General features: G+C 42.3%; 1 protein-coding gene across 4 annotated transcripts in view; it reads left to right on the top strand.

Moving 5' to 3' along the window:
* Window positions 1-19,831, top strand: part of L3MBTL2 (L3MBTL histone methyl-lysine binding protein 2) — a 35,663-nt gene that overhangs the window by 12,040 nt on the left and 3,792 nt on the right. For all 4 annotated transcript variants that reach the window (XM_054988581.1, XM_054988582.1, XM_054988583.1 and 1 more), the window contains 12 exons: window positions 3,003-3,082; window positions 4,398-4,515; window positions 5,646-5,780; window positions 6,895-6,983; window positions 9,512-9,743; window positions 10,658-10,734; window positions 13,039-13,143; window positions 13,701-13,848; window positions 14,456-14,538; window positions 15,027-15,261; window positions 17,736-17,801; window positions 18,493-18,615. In XM_054988581.1, coding sequence (XP_054844556.1) covers window positions 3,003-3,082; window positions 4,398-4,515; window positions 5,646-5,780; window positions 6,895-6,983; window positions 9,512-9,743; window positions 10,658-10,734; window positions 13,039-13,143; window positions 13,701-13,848; window positions 14,456-14,538; window positions 15,027-15,261; window positions 17,736-17,801; window positions 18,493-18,615 — 1,491 coding nt within the window. The remainder of the gene's footprint in view (window positions 1-3,002; window positions 3,083-4,397; window positions 4,516-5,645; window positions 5,781-6,894; window positions 6,984-9,511; window positions 9,744-10,657; window positions 10,735-13,038; window positions 13,144-13,700; window positions 13,849-14,455; window positions 14,539-15,026; window positions 15,262-17,735; window positions 17,802-18,492; window positions 18,616-19,831) is intronic.

A 19,831-nucleotide genomic window follows, 5' to 3' on the forward strand; every position in this document is an offset into this window, starting at 1 on the left:
CAAAGCTAGGTAGCAGTAAAAGAGGGAGACACTAGTTTCATCCCCTGAGCTGCCCCTGCTCCTAAGAAAAGGAAAGGGTTCTATTTTCACATTAGCCTGATGGCTATGATGGGGGCCTTGCCCACTGTTCTTTCAAAAGACCTCTTGGAGTATGCTTGTAACCCTTTGGACCCCAGTGTCAAGAATACTAATGAAGAAGTCCTTCCTTGGTCTCTTCTAAGTCTTCAGTTCTGTATGTATGCTGGTCAAACTGTAGGGTTGGATTTGGAGAGAAGTCATAACTCCACCTTACTTAGAAGGCTTGGGAAGTACTGCCTTGTTCATTGTTTTTATTTATTTATTTATTTATTTAGTTTCTATTTTTATTCCGCCCTCCCCACATTTCCAGCAGTCTCAGGGCGGATTACAAAATACATAAAGGTTAAAATATATAAAACAGTTGTTATAATTAACAATTATAAAAACATCCAAATTACTGTTAAAATACAATTATATATATCATCATAGTGGCACAGAATTCCACTGATCAAATTTAAAACAACTTCAGAGCATCTCTGCATTCAAGAGTTTTTTTTTTTTTTAAAAATGGGGGTATTGGTGGTGGGGAGGGCCCAATCCCTCATCAACCGGCCAGGGGGGCCCTGCCTAGCACTGCCCATATGCCTGGCAGAACAGCTTCGTCTTGCAGGCCCGGCGAAAGGATTACAAATCTTCCTGGGCCTTAGTCACTTAAGACAGAGCGTTCCACCAGGCTGGGGCCAGGACCGAAAAGGCCCTGGCCCTGGTTGATGCCAGGTGGGCCTCCCTGGGGCCAGGGACCTTTAACAGATGTTTCTCACTAGAACAGAGAGTCCTCTGGGGTTCATATGGGGAGAGGCAGTCCCGCAGATACGCCAGTCCTAGTCTGCATAGGGCTTTATAAATTAATACTAAAACCTTGAACCTGATTCGGTACTCCACTGGTAGCCAGTGCAGCTGACACAGTGCCGGTGTTATATGCTAACACATCAGCAAGCCCGTGATAACACGTGCTGCCACATTCTGCACCAGCTGTAACTGCCGGATCAGGTTCAAGGGAAGCCCTGTATAGAGCGCATTACAGTAGTCTAACCTAGAGGTGACCGTTGCCTGGACCACTGTAGTCAAGTCGCAGGATGAAAGATAGGGGGCAAGCTGCCTGGCCTGTTGAAGATAGAAGAACGAGGACCTGGCGACCGCCATGATCTGAGCCTTCATTGTCAATGAGGCATCCAAGATCACCCCCAGGCTCTTGACTCTCGAGGCTGGCATAAGCACCGCCCCATCGAGTACAGGAAGCTGGGGCCCCAAATCCGTGTTTCCATGACTCAGGTACAGGATCTCCGTCTTCGCAGGGTTTAACTTCAGCCGACTTTGTCTCAACCAACCAGCCACAGCTTCAAAAGCCTACTCCAGGACATCTGGGGTAGATCAAGGCCATCCGCCCATCAGCAAATATAGCTGAGTGTCATCCACATATTGGTGGCACCCAAGCCCGAAACTCCACACCAGCTGGGTGAGGGGGTGCATATAGATGTTAAACAGCAAAGGAGAGAGTTATGGATTACACAGCAGAGGAGATTGAGTCTGGACCCTAACACTTCTGTTTTGTGTCTGGTCCAAGGAGACCAGACTTAGGTGGGCTGGTAGAGATTTTTTTTCTTTGATATGAGTACTCTGATTTCTAGAAGGTTGATCTTCTGATCTCTATTTGTGATTTAAACTTGGAATTAATTGAACAGTTTAGTTTAAAGAGCGTATGATTCCTCTTCTGTGGTTTCTGTGCATCTTCCTGGTTCAGGTACCTAATAAGACAAATGATATGTTTGGAATTGGGGGAGTACTCTTCTATTTGAGATAAGATTGTGTGCATAATTTGGGGATACACTGAATTGTGTCTGAGTTGTGAAAAACTGGCCATTAGAGAGATACTGACGTCATTATTCAGCATCTTGAGGCTGATGCAGACACAATGTAGATAAGCCTCCCAAAGTCTTAATTGCAATCAAGAGTTAAATGGGGATCTATGTTAACTGGTTTCAGCTAGCCAGATTGACTTTTTCATTACAGCTTGAAACTGGTTAGCAAGACCTTAACACTGGTTAATGTTGGTATGTTTGTAATGTTGAAAGGATGGGGGAATTTGTACCAGAGGCGGGGTGGGAGAGAAGCTCTCCACCCAGCTCCTGATTTTTTCCTTCCATCCTTATTTATTTTTATTATCTATAGTCTGTCAGGCCTGGCTAGGAGATTTTCTCAGACTCTCCACTTCATCCAACACGGTTGCATGAGTTAAAGGTCTTTATTAAGATAAAACTCCCTAGAAGTGCACTGATACATAGATATTGCCTAGAATGCTGAAGCAAAGTTTTCCCCGAGAGGTTATACCCCAGTCCCCCTCCCCCCAGTCCAAACAAGTCAACTGAAGTCAGTGAAAGTCCTGCAAAAGATGCAAAGCTGAATTTCCCATGGCTAGTTCCCACACGATGCCAGCAGTACTGATAAGGCCTCTTAGCAAAGCATAGCCAAGTACAGTGAAGGAAGCTACACTACAGGAAAAAAGCCCATCCCACCCCCCCACCCCCAGTAGATATGCATTCACAGTTATGGCAGGCAGGCTGGCTGGCCTGCCTGACATAGTCCACCTTTCTCACTGAGACTCAAGGTGGATTACACAGTGTAAGTCAGTACAATCAACTGCTGGAACATTCAATAGACAGTACAATCACCCACGTTATGTCTGTGTTGGCTTTAAGGTATGTATACGCATGTGCCTTATGGAAGTGACAGACCCTTCTGTTCTGCTTTTGGCATACCTGAAGTTAATCTTCTGCTCCTTTTCATGGGATGAAGATCTCTGGGCAGGCTGAAGGATTGCTCTTGTTCCAACCAAGTATTGTTCCAATAAAAGATATACATGTTCTGTCAGCGTTACTAATCTTTTGTGCTGTATATGACTGTAATGGTTCTATGTCCTCTTTTAGCTCTTGTCGTAGGATTTGACTGGGGAACGTACCTACAGGATCATGGATGCAAGGCTGCCCCTGTCAGCAGTTTCAAACATGTGAGCACTATTTGATTTCCATGATTTTTCTACCCATAAATTGTGGCCAGGCCTCAGCTCCTTATGAAGCTCACTGGGCGGTCTTGGGCCAGTCATTCTCTCTCCGTCTACCCTACCTCACAGGGTCATTGTGAGGCTAAAATAAAAGAAGGGAGAATGATGTTGGAAGCTGCTTTGAGTCCCCATTGAAAAGAGGGGTATAAACATCTAAAAAATAATTAGAAAGTATTCTTTAATGAGGAAGTGTTAGGAATAGTCACTGTTTTACATTTTTTTATTTTAAAAAGCTGCCTCCACCTCCTTTTTGGGCTGTGAAGAACAATTTGAAGAGATTTCTGAAACTTGCCATAAATGGGGTGATGCAGCGAAGCACCACCACAGGATGTGAAGCACATTCAGTGCAGGCATTTGTTGTCTAGGTAACCACTATGGTCTTGATTGTATGAGCATTCTCTTCAGTAGATTAAACCCAATAAGCAGACTGTGAGAACTTGATAAAGAATTTGGTTGAAGCTGGGTGGATATGAACGGGCTCAGTGGTTGGGTGGCAGATATTGGCTGCTCCATTAAATCTGTCTCAAAGAACAACATGGTATAACTAAAAAAAATTAAAAACTGTCACTAGACACTAGTTTACCAGCAGTGAAATGCTAAATAGCAGCATGTAGATGGGTCCCAAGTGAACTTAGCAACCAATTTGAAATATGAATAGTTAATTAAAAACATGAAGTCAGTCTTGCAGAAATGTTCTTTTTATAGAAAGTTATCTGTGTATTGTAAAGGTTTTTTTAAAACAACCTCTCAAGGCATTTGTTTCTTTCACATATAAATGTTCTGCTTCTGGGGAAACAATAATGTAAATGATATCATCATTCACTTTAAAATCATCATCTCCAAAAGCAGCCAAAGACTTGAGCAAACCGAGTCTTCCTTAATATCTATAAAACCAGCTAATAAGTCACCATAAGTTTTAAAACTGAAAATCCATTTGTTTGTGTCTTCGGGACTGCGCATCTTGGACTCCCTATGGTTTCCTAGCTTTTAGCAAAGTCCCTACATCTCCTCCCCCTTCCCCCAGTTTTGTATGTAGACATGAGAGTTAAGACAGAACAATTTAAATTTGAATGTATTTGAAAATAAAAGCAATCAAACCGCAGATTCAGAATGAAAGAACACATCCTACAATTCTGTTATGTTGTTTCTGAGAGACACCTCCCACACCCCTCTGCATGTATACATAATTGGTATTTGCTGTTCTTTCTGTGCCTCTTCATGTTTCCTGCCACCTTTCACTCATCCTTCCTAAATCTTGCAGGTGCCCCTTTTTGAACAATGGGAGGATGTGATTAAAGGGATGAAGGTGGAAGTGTTGAACAGTGATGCGGTGCTTCCTAGTCGTGTGTATTGGATTGCTTCTGTTGTTAAGATTGCAGGTGGGTCTCTTAAGGAGGGCAGCAGAAAAGCCTGGGAATTGATTCTTCATTTTTATTTGATGCCCTGCTTCATCCTGGTAGTTTAGGACAGACAATCACAGACTTAGTCCCTGCACTCCCTCCCCCGAATATTAAAATGTAGTTAAGATCAAGTTAGACTACTTTACCTATGGATTCAACTCCCAGCCCAAGTAAATTCTTCAGTAATTCCAAAACATGTCCAGGTTAGTCTGTGATGAGATTCTAAAGAAAGTATATTGCCTAGCTCCCCGGCAACCACTACTGCCTCAAGATATAAGAATATCTATACCAGCCTACAGTCCTTGGCTGATGCATGGATGGTATTATAAAGTTGTCATATACTCTTTGACTGTGGTTCCTTTATTCTGATACTGGCTGTTCTAGCTGTCAAAACCATACAGGACTTTTCCAGATCTGCCATTTGATAACCTTTAACTGTAAATTATGTACTCTTCTTGTAAAGCAGTGACCTATTAAGAGAGTACTCTTGGTTGATCGAGATCATCGTGGTGAAACATAGAGGGGGAGACACAGCAGTGGCAGTCTCCTTGCTATCTTGGTTCCTTCTTGCTATCTTCACCACGATGATCCAGAAGGCAGTACAAACTGAATGCTGATGTTAAGAGCGCTGTAAAGGATTTGTGAAGCTGAGCTGGGGCACCATCTATACTTCTGAACAACAAACTTCAGTAGACTGGAACAGCTTCTTAAAACAAGTGGTGGGAGCCCTGTGTGTTGAGGCATCTGGTGGTTAGTGCACAGTGAAATGGAGGCTGTGCTATGTGGGATGTTGCAGCAGTTGTCAAGGAAAGAATGGCAACAGTATTTAACTTCAAAAAGAGTCCAGTAGCACCTTTAAGACTAACCAATTTTATTGTAGCATAAGCTTTCGAGAATCACAGTTCTCTTCGTCAGATGCATCTGACAAAGAGAACTGTGATTCTCGAAAGCTTATGCTACAATAAAATTGGTTAGTCTTAAAGGTGCTACTGGACTCTTTTTGATTTTGCTACTACAGACTAACACGGCTAACTCCTCTGCATCTATGACCATGAGTATTTAACTTGCTTCACGTTCTGTCTCCCCCCTCCCTAAATCTATCATGGAAGGCTACAAGGCATTGCTACGTTATGAAGGTTTTGAAAGTGATTCCAGCCATGACTTCTGGGTCAATTTGGGCACTGTGGACATCCACCCTATTGGCTGGTGTGCCATTAACAGCAAAATCCTGGTTCCCCCCCAAAGTAAGTGCCTGAATCTTGCCCAATGTATGGGGTTCCCTTTCAGTTATAATACCGTGTTTCCAAAATTGGATCATATACATAAAGATATAGTGATTATAAATCCCAAATTCTGCACTTTGGAATAAACCAAGCATAATTGCATAAATACTTACATTCAGGAGTGGGGTGGTAAGGAATAAGCTGAGTTAAGTCGTCCCTGTGGCACAATCAACATCTTTGGAGCTTGACTTGGGTTGTTTATGGACACCAGCAGCCCTCTGGAAACCCTTCTGATAAGTTAAAAAGCCACTTTGCTCCAGTTATGTGTGGTTGCAAATTGGGAGGAGTTTCTACATTTTTACTCGGTTCATCAAAGGGAAGGAGAAATGGATATCCAGGTCCACACAGGTGATGTGACATCATCTTCGCATCAGACTTCTGGAAAAATGGCCAGGCCGGCTTTTATTAGCCAGGCTTTTAGGAAAAGCTGGTTACTATTTTTTTTTTTTGCTCCTCCAACCACTTTGCTAACTGATCTCCATTTGTGCAAGACTCTATATGCATTATGAGGCAGTTAGTTAAAGGATATATGGTTTTGTGTGATGATCAGAACCTTTGACAACTTGTACGAGCATTGTTAACATTAATCCCTTGTTCCCTTGACCTTGGTCTTCCTTTTTGCTTCCTCTCCTTTAGTATGCAGTTCCTTTTGCAACCTCACAAGTCACCAGTTGATTAAATGGAACTTTTGGAGGTCAGGTTAGATGCATAGCTTTCATAGCACATTGTAGAATTTGGCCATATGTGGTCCAGAACTTGATCTGGTTGTAGCAAGAATGAGTATCCCCACCATCCAAGATAAGCTGCTGCTGCCCTGCTGTGTGTGTTTGTATTAATGGAAATTATATTGGTATGTACACGGCCAGGAGTTTTTAGCTGTGGATCAGCCCCCAGACTGAAGAATTCCCTTTCTCGAGAAGTGTTAGGCCCCCTCCCTCTAGGTGGCCTTGACACCTGTGAAAACTTCTATTTCAGAGGTATTTGGCGTGCTTAGAGAAGTAGGAGAGCTTCCTGTGTTAAATCCTGTGCATGCCAGGTAAGCTCGTTTGCTTGCTCTTTTGTCTTTCCTGTGCAGCTATCCGCTCCAAGTACACAAACTGGAGGGGTTACCTCATGAAGAAGCTTGTAGGAGCCAGGACCATCCCTGCAGACTTCCATATAAAGGTAACTCCCTCTGATTTTGTCTACAAGGCAGTTTCTTTATCTCCTGATTGGATGCTGTAGTACCAACTGGCATTATCCAGGGGTGGGCAGCGTTACGTTTTTCGTGGCCCTCTTCCATGCTTCATGCAGACATATATGTCTGCCTTGGTGCAGTGCAGGTGGTGGTCTTCAAATTGATTGGGTTTTAGTCATCTGTGCATCCCAGCAGGAGTCAGTATGGACTAGAAGGCTATGCAGTGCTGGACAATGCAGCAATTGGAAGTACTGAAGTATATAGCTGTAATTGGTACCGATTAGTTCTCTTGGCAAATGCCTGATCTCTTTGTAGATGACTAGTGGGGGATATAGAGAATGAGGAATGAATCAACACATTCTAAAGACTTTGACCACAACCCTATTCTCTGCATGCAGGGGACAGGCTCTTTACAGCACCTCCCCCGCAACTGCTCATCAGCCGAGTCAGGAGGTTGAGTGTCTGATGAACACAGGCTTCCCGTGCTGGGTGTAGGAGTTACTTCCAAATGCACAGTCTAGAATCATAAAGTTTGGTGGTAAATGCAGGGCCGGTAGAAAGTAAGAGGGGATGAGAAGTTTGCACCTCCAGTGCAATGCAGCTGCCTTGGTTTGCTTGTTTCCTGTATACCAGCAGGGACTCAAATCTGTTTACATCACTCTTCTCTCTTTAATTTTAGCCTCACAACTCTGTGAGGTAGGTTAGGTTGAGGAAGTGTGTCACTGGCCTAGAGAGCTGCCATGGCAGAGTGAGGAATCAAACCTGGCTCTCTCAGATCCTAGCCTGAAACACTAGCCACTACTCTACACTGGCTCTTGGTTCTGGCCTCTGATGGCCCATTTGGAATGGAAATCAGCAGTTTATAGCTACTTGGTGGGGAAGGGAAAGCATACTATGCATCTTCGGACACTTTGCTCTATGTGATCAAAAACAGCCCTGGCAAATATTGTAATGTTTTCTTTTAAGCATTTTAATACCCTATTTTTATGCCCAATGGTGCCTCCAAACAGCTTCCGACGTAATTCTCCCCTCTTCTGTTTTATCCTCACAACAACCCTGTGAGGTAGGGTAGACTGAGAGAGAGTGGTTGGCTTAAGATCGCCCAGTGAGCTTCATAAGGAGCTGAGGTCCTGCCACAATTCACTGGTAGATAAATTGTGGGAAACAAATAGAAGTGCTCACATATTTGAAACATTTTGATGCTGGCAAGTGCATGGTTGGACAGAACACAGTATATTAGTTATCATCTACCATGCTCATGGCATAATATTATCTAGCCTAAAAGGCTTTTGCAAAGAACAATTACCGGCCAGCTGATGAATCTGTATTTACTGGCACACCCCAAACTCCATTCTTCACTTTAGAAGTATCTCTTGGAGAGGCTCCCTCTGCTGGCATGTTTTAGAAAGCATACTGGACTAGCACTTCATCATCTCTGTGTCTTGAATAATGAGATAGCGGAATGAGGAAGAGATTTGTGGGTTTCAGCTTTCGTGTTAAATGTATGCAATGCTGATTTGTCAGTGTAGGTCACTTTCTCATGGTGATGGAAGGGCTAATAAATGGCTACAGAAGAAATGCTTGCTTCTTAAGCTTGTCTCCTTTCTCTTTCCGGTATTAGATTGCCAGGGCTAGCAGAAGGATATGGAGCAGTGCAGGTCAAAATAACTTCCCTGGTGGAACAGCAGGATTTTAGTCCAGTAGCACCATATAGACCAACAAGATTTTCAGAGGGTAAACTTTTGAGAGTCAAAGCTCCCTTCAGTGCCCTCTAAGGTGCCACTAGACTAAAATCCTGCTGTTCTACTGCAGACCAACACAACCACTCACCTAACTTTCCCTGGTGGAAGCTCATTGGACAGGATACGTCACTGAAGCTTGAACCACGGTGCTGTGCTTGCATACCTGGAAGTAAGTCCCATTGGAAATCTGTTGGACTTACTTCTGAGTAAGTGTGGAGGCTGAGTAAATAGGATCTGGCTGAGAATGTCTGTCTGTTTTACAGCATTTTCTATAGCATGTATTTGAGCATCAGAAGTGCTTTATAAATTATCACAGTAATCTTTACAAGAGCCCTGTGAGCTGGGCTCATAGTATTCGTGCATGGTAGATAGGAACTGAGATCCAAAGGGACAAAGAAAAAGTCCAAAATGTATCCTGAAGGGGTTGGGGGCATAGGACAGCTATAGGTTGAAGGAGGGAGCTGGAGGCCTCCTGCAGTATTAGGACTTGGCAGAAACTGTCATTGATTCTGGAGTTTTGACTGGAAACAACAGCTCAAGGGACAATAAAATTATAATTTATCTGAATACTCGGGAGGTAATTTTATGCTGGCATGGGTTTGGGGATCTGCTGAATTAGTGCAATCACTTTCATTCAAGGAGAATGGCAAGGTTGCCCTCTGTGGTGAGAGTCATCCTAAGAAGCACAGGCAGTGGATGGTAAGCCCCAGAAGAAGATGGTTGTGTTACGGGATGTAGATGGCTCCAGAGCGTTCACTTCTTTCTTTACTCAGATGACTGAGAACATGAAGTACGCTTTCCGCCAAGGCATGCGAGTGGAAGTGGTGGACAAGACCTGTGTTTCACGGACACGTATGGCAGTAGTGGACACGGTGATTGGTGGTCGGCTAAGGGTTCTTTATGAGGATGGGGACAGTGATGACGATTTTTGGTGTCACATGTGGAGTCCCCTGATCCACCCTGTGGGCTGGTCTCGAAGGGTTGGCCATAGCGTAAAGAAAACAGGTGAGAGTTTCTCACATCCAGTGTATTTAGTGGCAGGGCCAGCCTGCTGTTGGCAGATCATACTCTCGCCCAAGTCAGTGGCTTGGGGTACTGCTGAAGCTGGAGGGGTTGGCTGCCATTGGGTCTTGTGACCAAATGCTCTTCAGGCATTTGAAGGAGTTAAAATTCATACTGGTACCCCACTCCCATCATTTGACTCCATTATGCTTGGAAATGGAGGAAAGATACTTGAGATTCACAGCAGTTGGGAGTGAAACTAATGCTGGCTTGTGTGCACTTTGCTTAATTCCAGTGCCTTTCCAAACTACTTTTCGTTTCCTCTTCAGTATTTGAAGAGTAGTATGTATTTGCCACTCCTGGAGCCTTACCTAAAGGTTAAAAAATTGTGTGCAGTGTCTGTAAATATAATCTAAAACTCTTCAGGAAGGGATGGGGTAGTAAAGAAGTGTCAGCATCATTGACTTCTAGTGTAGAATTTTGCTTGGCCTGTCCTCACTGTAACATTCTGATGGTGGTACAAGAATGTGAGGAGCAGCAGCATTTAACTGCTCCCTGTGTGATGAGGAAGGCAGCACACACTGCATTTCTCACCACAATGAGTGTGAATCTGTGTACCCCTAGCACATGCATGTACATTAAGGGCAACATCACCAATTTCTGTTTGCATCCCTGAACTGCTAAAATGTTGCACTTGAGCACATGGTTTCCTACATCTAATTTCCTCCCCCTCTGCTATGTATATGTTCATGTATATCAGTCTTGCACCTTTGACGGCAAGAACAAGAAATTAACCTGTTGAGTTACGAATATCTGAAATTAAGTTTAATTTTCCTTGTTAAACATGACCAGTAGCTAGCCAGGTCATTCAAGATGCCTCAGTTCTCTCTCTTCCCATATTATGTCTTTGCTGGAAGAAAAGAGTAATGACATGGCAAACCACCCTACCTTCCGGAAGATCTACTGTGATGCTGTTCCGTATCTTTTCAAGAAGGTAGGAGATCATCAGCTTCTTCTTTTTGTTAACACTGCTGCCCAGTGGTAGAGCACTTGGTGGGAGGAGGGAAAGAAGTCTGTACTGTTTCAGGGGCTACATTTGATAGAATGGTTGAACTCTCTCTATCTTGCCCTACAAAGGCATATGTGGGTACATAGGAAGCTGTCTTACAGTAAATCAGTCTTGGAGAAATGGGGCAGGGAATTTTCCAGTGTTCTCTATTTTTTCATTTCTTAAGAACATTTTGATTCACAAAATTAGTAATAATGATTGGATACCATTGAAATACAATGTTAAGCAAGATTGGCATTTCAAAATTGTAATGTTTCTCAGGTGATTGTCCCTAGGAATTGTCTGTGGGGGAGTGTGTGTATTTTATTGATTTGTAGGAAATGGTGGGGAGGAGAGGCGAATAAAGCCACAAATACATATAACAATCCAAATTAAAAAATCAAGTTATGAATCCTCTTGATTGCCTGTTCAGGTCAAATCAAAACAAGTTAAAATTCTTAATCATCTGCCTCTTCTTATATGATAGAAACAATATTGTAATTGCCAATCTGATATAGAACTAACAAGTGATGCCATAGAGAGTGACAATAAAATTAAGATGCCCCAGAGATTTCAAAGCTGAAATATATAAGTAGCCAACCATGCCCGTGGCATATCAGGCATACTTCTTTGGCCATGCTAAAATTAGTGTCAACAGTTTTCAGTGCCTTTGGAATATTTCTTACATTTACAATGGAATATGACATATGTGGCATATGGGCTTCAGATTTTTGCAGTATTCCACTAAAAACAATTTCCACATAAAACTTTGAAATCTTTTTGAACACTTCAACCACACTTGATGTTGTTTTCCTAATGAAATATTTCAGTTCAAGTGTTGATAATTGGACATAAAATCAATGAGGAACTTCTTAAATGTTGTTTAATAAATTAAATCATTGCATTCCATTTGGGGCATTGGAATTTTTTTTTTCTGGCTGAATTTGGAATCAGAAAATTTTCCAGAAAAGCCACATCACTGGTCACAGACAACTCTGAATGGCAGCTGCTCTCCAGGATCTCAGGCAGAGAAAGTTCTTTCCTACTCCTTCTGCCTAAGATTCTTTTAACTGAAGATGCCATTTTGAAGCTGGGACTTTCTGCATGTGCAGTATCTGTTTTACCACTAAGCCCCAGCTCTTCCCCAGTAGCTTCAAAGGAACAGTCATTCACCCACATTCCCCACCCCAAATCAGTACAAAGGCAGGCCAGGGACAGCAAAGAGAAGAATAGCATGTGCAAAGCTGTCTGTGGTTGAAAAGGGAGTCACCTTCCTATACTTGGGATAGACTGATGGGCAGCTTCTTGTTGCTATAGAAGAGATGATGAGAGACAGAGCAAAATAGGGAGCGTGCTTAGCAACAACAATTTTTATCCTCCTCCAGTAAGGCAGAAACACTGGAGTGTGAGAGAAATAAAGGATTGCCTTTCTTCTGTCCCTCCCACTCATCAACCAATATATTTTACCTGCCCTCTGTCTTCTCTCCCCCGGCAGCCTCTCCCTGTTTCTTCTCTCCAAACCACCCAGCTACTCTTTTCTGTTATTCCCTCCCCTCAGCTTCTTCTCTCTTTCTCTTCTTTCCCATCTTCTACCTTTTCCAGTCTCTCCCCCCCTGCCCCCCCTTTGACTGACAGAAACCAAGGCTTGGAAGGTTCAACAAAAAGTTGTTGTGGTTACCTAGCAACTCCCTAAATGGTGACTTCTTGGAACATAGTCTCGTGAGATCTCAGTGGACATTCATCTTTAAGCTACAAATGTTGCTTCTGTTATTTTAGAGGTTTTTAATCCTCCTGTGTATGTTTAAGATTTCAGATTTTTCTGCATGCTTGAAGCTTCCATGGCCCCTGTGTGGATTTTTTTTATCCAGTCTCCAGGACACAGTTTGGAATTAGATATAACGATACAATATTCAGTATTAATGATTAAGCGGTTTATCATGTTAATGCTGTTGCAAGAATGCTGTGTAATAGTGTAATAGTTTTTTTATATATAATTTTTTTTATTTTTAATTACTAACCTCAAAAACTACAAAAAAGGGAAAAAGGGAACAGGGGGAAAGGGAAGGTAATAGTGTAATAGTTAATGTACTGAAAGAGAGTGGCTTATTCAAGGCCACTCAGGTCCTGGCAGAGCAGCACTTAGAATCCAGAGTTCCTAGGTCACAAGAGCCTGAATCAAACTGTCTGTTTGAGCATGCAGGGTATACAAGTATACCTTCCTTGCTGATTTTTGACTACGATCTGTTCTAGGTGCGTGCTGTCTATCCAGAGGGTGGTTGGTTTGAGGAAGGCATGAAACTGGAAGCTATTGACCCTTTGAATCTGGGCAACATTTGTGTGGCTACTGTTCGCAAGGTATGCAGGCTCCGATCAAGCGGCTGGAACATAGATGCTCTCTCTTCCTGCGCATGCTTAACTTTTGAAGGGCTTGGGATTCAAGTGTTAGAAATGTAACGTAATAGTGTTAAGAAGACAGGAGCATGTAGATCTGATTTTACTTTGGGAAGAACCTCTTGGTCCAGATTCCATCCTCTACAGTCTATCTCAGTTACAAAGCAGGGCTCTGTTGTGGTAGAGATCCTTTCCTAAACTGGTGCACCGGAACCTAGCACAGCAGTCTTCCACGAGCATGAAATTCTTTTGGATAGACATTTAAATGTCTTGCCTCCTGTGTATTTTTCTGCAATTTGTAAGTGTTACAGGGTATTTACATTGTGCTTTGTGTATCTATGAGTGTTTATACATTAACCTGCTTTGGCTCTCCTTGTGGAATAAAGGCAAGGTAGGAGATAAATTGAGGCAACAAGGGTCTCTGGTGGGGAAACCGCTGCCATGCAATATTTTAGTGCATAGGCCATTTGAACAAAAGGCTTGGATGCTGGCGTCTCTTCTCATCCTTGGCCTGTCTTTAGGTCCTTTTGGATGGATATCTCATGATCGGCATAGATGGCTCAGCCTCTCAGGATGGTTCTGATTGGTTCTGCTACCATGCTTCCTTGCACTCTGTTTTCCCTGCCAATTTCTGTAGGAACAACAGCATTGAACTGACCCCGCCAAAAGGTGAGACGACTCAGACTCTTTTCCTTTATTGAAGCTCGCAGAACCAACCCCTCCTCCTGTTAAGACAGGGAGGGAAGGAAACAGTGCAGGAATTAGATTATACGTAGAAACTCCAGGTTTATTTTTGATGGCTTTCAAAAGAGTACTTCTAGTTACAGTTCCCAATTTATGAAAAACTTGAAGGACTCCTAACTTGAAATAAGTATGGAGTTTGAGAAACTGCCTTCTCTCCTTCTGCCAGCTGGGTTTAATTGAGTACGATACCTCATCCTGAAAACCATTTTCTTACTGCTAATATCACTGTTTTTGATGGTTTGTAGAGTGAGCAAAAGCTCTTATTTCTTTCTGCTTTTCCAGCTCTCTGGAAGCTAGAAATGTGTGGTCTTCAAGGTAACTCCCTCAGCACTTCTTAACGCGCATGCACAGTATTCTGTTTCAGCATGAAAAACAACACTTGACACATCAGCTGTAGTGGTACCTCTTTTCTGAACTGTGCCCTGGAGATGCCCATCTTACATTTTGCCACTATTTTTTTTCTTGTGCTCCTGAAGGCTTTCCCCTCACCCACATAGTAGAATGAAACAATGCTAATTTTATATTGTTGCAGGATATGATGCCAAGACCTTCAATTGGGCAAGTTACCTAGAAAAGACCAAGTCAAAGGCTGCACCAACACGTCTATTCAATATGGTGAGTGCTACTTTGGGTAGATATCATAAAGGCATTTTGCCTTGTTCAGTGGCATATTGGAAATGCTGTTATATAGATCTGTAGTGTGGACATCTTGTTAGTGTACACTTCTGATGCCCCTATTCTATCACACACCTAAAGAAATAATAAAATAGGAGGCAATTTGGAGAGGTTTGGAGCACCTTCCCTAAATGGAAAGGCTCAAGTATTTGGGAGCATTTTAGCTTAGAAAAAAAATCTATTTGTCTTCTGTTTCTTCATGGGGTTGGGACACCTTCCCTTTGACCAACTTGATTGCCTTTTCCAAGCGTATCGCATCCCTTCTGAAGTAGGATGACCAGATCTGTATACAGTATTCCACTATTCCGAGTGCAGGCGCACCATAGAGTTATATAACTGCTTCCTAATAACTTTATTATTAAATAAGGCTACACTGCATAATCAAATTTCCAGTTTATATCCTGGAGATATTTCTCTCCCCTTCCCAGGATTGCCCAAACCATGGCTTTAAGGTGGGCTCCAAGCTAGAAGCAGTAGACTTGATGGAACCCAGGCTTATCTGTGTGGCCACAGTGAAACGAGTGGTCCATCGGCTTCTCAGAATCCACTTTGATGGCTGGGACAGTGAATATGACCAGTGGGTGGACTGTGAGTCTCCAGATATCTATCCTGTGGGATGGTGTGAACTAATAGGTTATCAGCTGCAGCCACCAGTGGTCCCAGGTAAGAGAAGGTAGCTTTGCTCTCAGTACCACTAACTTATTTCAAGAGGTGTTTTGGTAGCAGGCTGGGGCCTGTTGCGCTTTCATGTAAGATAAAAAAGCTCTGAACTTCACTTCAATCTTAACCTGCTACGGGATAGGAAACCGGGCAGGGGCTAGTGCACTAGCTGATGAGGAACTGAAGTAAGATGCAAAATGGGGTTCCTGCAGAGCTGGGTTTAGGAACAAGCGAAGTAAGTTACAGCTTGGGACCTAGAATTATGAGGGGCTTCTCAATTCCACCCCTTCTAAAAATCATTAATTTACCCTTTTTTTGTAATACTATGAGCCCTCTTAAACTTGACATAGTATAGGCATGTCTTAATCTGGCCCTGGTTCTGTTGGGATCTCCAGTAGATGCAATCTTAGTGTTTCCAGGTCTTCCTTGGCATCCCGAGTAATGAGATTGGATAAGCATCTCTTCAAGTGTTGGTCTCCTCTATAATCAGCAGGGGTCAGTGCGGCTGCATCTTGTTTTGGACTCATCATTGTCAGTGTCTTCTTTGGCTTTGTTCATTCTCCACAATTCCATGGAATTGCCTGGTGCAGAATTAATGCCTGGTGCAGAATTAGTGGTCTGTTTCTTAAATCTAAAAATGTTTCTAGCCCTCATATTAAAAAATGTACAGGTAACAGATCTTTCCTCTCCTGAAAATAAGTACTTCTATGGTTGAAGCTTCCACTGTGAATTCTATGAGGGACAATTTAGAAGGTTGTCTTTGCCACCACATAACAGGACCACTGACCTGCTAGCTCCATGCATGAATCTAGCCCACTCAAGCCAGACCACAGTGGCCTTTTAATCACAACAACTCTCTATCTACTTAGTCATTTAAAACCTCACTCCCATCTCTGCTCTATCTCTGTGTTTTTTCTTGCAAAACAAAGTTAATAGATGTGGTCCCAAATAAAATACGCAAAATAACAGACCTTTGAAAGGGGACAGGATTATTATCAGGACGCAGCTTTCCTGCTTCCTAGCGCAAGAACTCTTAACTTGCTAAACTGGGAACTAATCTTGGAACCTTTTTTCTGGAAACTGCACAGCAGTGGCTTCATACTTAGCTGCTGCTTTAGTGGCTATATTTGTATAGCTTTTAATTAAGATCTTCTGCTCAAGGTCTGCTTCAGGTAAAATCTTACAGGTAAACAAGAGCCTCGTCAGCTCAAGCCAGAGCTTTTGGCACTGGCACTTACAGAATGGACCTTCTGAAGCAGGTTAGAAAGGGCTCCTAAGTGTTCTGATGTGGCTATAAACTGGAGTTATTTAGGCCCCTTCCACATTTCCATTTTAACCTTGGTTGTTATACATTTGCTGTCCCAATTTCGGATAAAGTGATATGGGGTGGCAGTTTCAAACAGCATTTACATCCATTTATGAACTGTATGTTAATCACTGCCACTGTTCAAACATCGCTATTTTTTTCTGGTGCAGGAAGTTGCTAACCCTCCTTCCCTGGGCCACAAGGGCTTTTGCATTTTTAAAAAAACATTGGCACAAAAATAGCACTATAGTGCTGTGTGTAGCAGGTTCTCTGAATCCCCAGCTTTCATTTTTTTAAAAAGTAAGTCTCTAGCCCCTTCCGTTGTGGACATATAAGGAAAAAGGCATATCTTCACAGTGGAAGGGGCTAGAGATTTTTTTTTAAAGTTAAAACTGGGGATTAGGAGAACTTGCTGCACCTGTTCGAAATCAAATGCCTTTATTGGCATAACAGCATATATATGCACAGTCAGCAAGGAGAGAAAAAGAAACATCCATTACCCCATCACTTAAACCATTCCTCTCCTCTTCAACACACAACAAAGAAATTTAGCCACAGACTCAATAATCTCATGGTTATGTGTGGATAGTAAAAGGCAAGTCTTGCTGTCATCAGATTGACCTTCATGATTTTGAAGCAAAGGGGTAGATAAATGGCGTGAATATCACAATACAATAAGCAATACAGGAGAACATGTTCAGTACTTTCTATATCCCTCAAGCCACAGACAAAATACTTAGTGGAGTAAGGAATTTTCTTAAACCTCCCATACAGTACCGCAGGAGGAAGAACATTAAAGCCCGCTAACATAAAAACTCTCCGGAGGTAAGGGGAAGTCAGTCAAGAAAAAAACTCTGCCAAAGAACCATTAGAGGAAATCCCTCATCTCAGAGGGGAACATCTACCAGAGGCAAGGCTTCTAAGTTCTTGCATCTCAGTATCTACTGCAGGGCTTTTTTTCTGGGAAAAGAGGTGGTGGAACTCAGTGGGTTGCCCTCGAAGTTCCAGAACCTTTTCAAGAGGTTCTGGAACTCCGTTCCCCTGCGTTCCTGCTGAAAAAAGCCCCGATCTACTGTATAACTTCTGTATAACTTGCCTTCAGCCTATTGTGGAGAATTGTGGGATAAAAATTATGAATAAAATGGTGCTGTACTCTTTTACTTGGTGACAGAGCCTGTGTCACCTGTGCCAGCCAAGGAGGTGCCAAAGAAGAAGCGGAAGCCATATGGGAAAAAAAGTAAGTGGTGATTTAAACTACTTTGTGTTTGGCATGTTCAAGCACAGGTCTAGTTTTATGTCCCTTCCTTTTTTGTATCAGGCAAGAAGTACATTCCAGTCTTTCATCTCCAATTCCAAAATAAATTCTGACTTTATTCTCTCATAATACCAGTGTCTTGATAGGGTTCTTTACTACAGTAAACTGACAAATGGCCTGGGCTAGCAGTGGTGCAAAAGGTCTTTTAAATGCAGGAGGCCCAAATTCAGATTTCAGCTCAGCTAGGAAGTTCATAGGGTAGACAGTATAAAGTGACTGTCTCTTAGCCTAAGCCACTTGACAGAATTATTCTGAGATCTCTCACTGAGGTGGTAATCTTGTGTCTGGACTGCTCAATTTCAGTTATGAGCAGGGACTTCCCTGATTGACCATTCTTCCATGCTAAAACTATTCCTTCATATGGAAAGTTAAATATAGAACCTTTTCAATGACATCTAGTTTTCTGTATATAGAGGATTTATTTTTATAAGGAGCATTCAGTCATGTGAACCTTTTCCTATGGCTGAAAGTAGTACAGCTGAGACCCAAGTTTACAACCTCAGTGAGAAATGGGCTGCTATCAGCATTCTCTGCTCTTGGGAGAAAGAGCAGTGGATGGTTGAAACAACAAGATTAGACTGGTTTTCTTACAACTTTCCTTTTATGTTCCAAGGAAAAAAGATGACTGCTAAAGCCCGTTCTCTCAAGCAAGCTGCTAAGAAACTGACTGCTCCAAAACCAAAGAAAGGAACAAAAGTGGCAAGTGGGACCTCATCACAACCAGGTCCTGATCAAAGTAAGGAAGAAGGGTGTGGCTGGATCCTTTCACCATGAGGGAGAACTGAGCAGGGAGAAGTATGCCATTAATAAAGTAGCAAATCTGTGTGTCCCCCCACACATTGCTAGAAGGTGTTGACTGAAAAAATGATGCAGTATTGTTTCTAGGGAATCCTAGCGGATTCTGGTAAACTAAAATGGGGTTTGGTGCTCAAAAATCCTAGATCCTACCATTGGGCTGAATTGCATTTATTTATTTATTTGATTGATTGATTGATTGATTTAATTAATTAATTAATTAATTAATTCTATTTGTATTCCGCCCTCCCCACATCAGCAGGCTCAGGGCGGATTCCAGTTAATACAATAATATAAAATACAAATACTTTAAAACCAATAAAACATCTTAAAAAAAGAACACACACAACAAGCGATACAACGTAAATGAAGCTTATTTCCTCTTCAAGATGCAACAATACTTTATTTAAACAAATTCTTCTAGGATCTCTTTGGCACTTTGAATGTTTTTTGTAGTAGAGTTCTTCCAAGTTTTCACAGACTGTGGGCAAATGGGGACACGTATAAGAAGACAAAGCCTGAAGGGCCTGGGACCTTCTCTTGGGTTGTGCCAATGCCCATGACTCTGCAGCCATGGTGGCAGGAAGGACCGGTTCTATCTATTTTAAGGAGAAATTATTATGAGTAGGATGACCTGCCCATGCCACTATTTCTTTTTATGAAGGGCAGACACCAACAAAGATTGCACCCTTCAACTGCGTCAGTTGTGGGGTGTAGTTGTACATCTTATACTTAACTGCCCAAACCACACAGTGCAATTTATGTAAGCATGCGTCCAATCTGAAAAAGACTTGCAGGTAGTGCCTAAGTAGTTAAAAGTTTTGTTATTTAAATAATAAGTCATCCCCTGTATATCACCTTGTAGCTGCCAGGCTTCAAAGAAATTTCTCAGACACTTCCAAGTTTTTTTCTTTTGGAACCACAAAAAGAGAACAATTTATTAAATTTAATTAAAATGAACCCAATATTTCACAGTAGCCACAGAATCTTGCATATTCTAATTAGTTGTAGACACATTTCACAATGCCATAATCAAAGATCTACCTTACCCTTCTCTGCAGATTTTGGGGGGCTTTGCTTATATCTAGGCAAACTGGCATTGTTTAGTGCATATCACAGAAAGAAGTCTGACTTTCAGTGCTGAACTTGTTTGTTGC

The sequence above is a fragment of the Eublepharis macularius genome, chromosome 9 (assembly GCF_028583425.1).
Source record: "Eublepharis macularius isolate TG4126 chromosome 9, MPM_Emac_v1.0, whole genome shotgun sequence".
NCBI classification, from domain to species: Eukaryota; Metazoa; Chordata; class Lepidosauria; order Squamata; family Eublepharidae; genus Eublepharis; species Eublepharis macularius.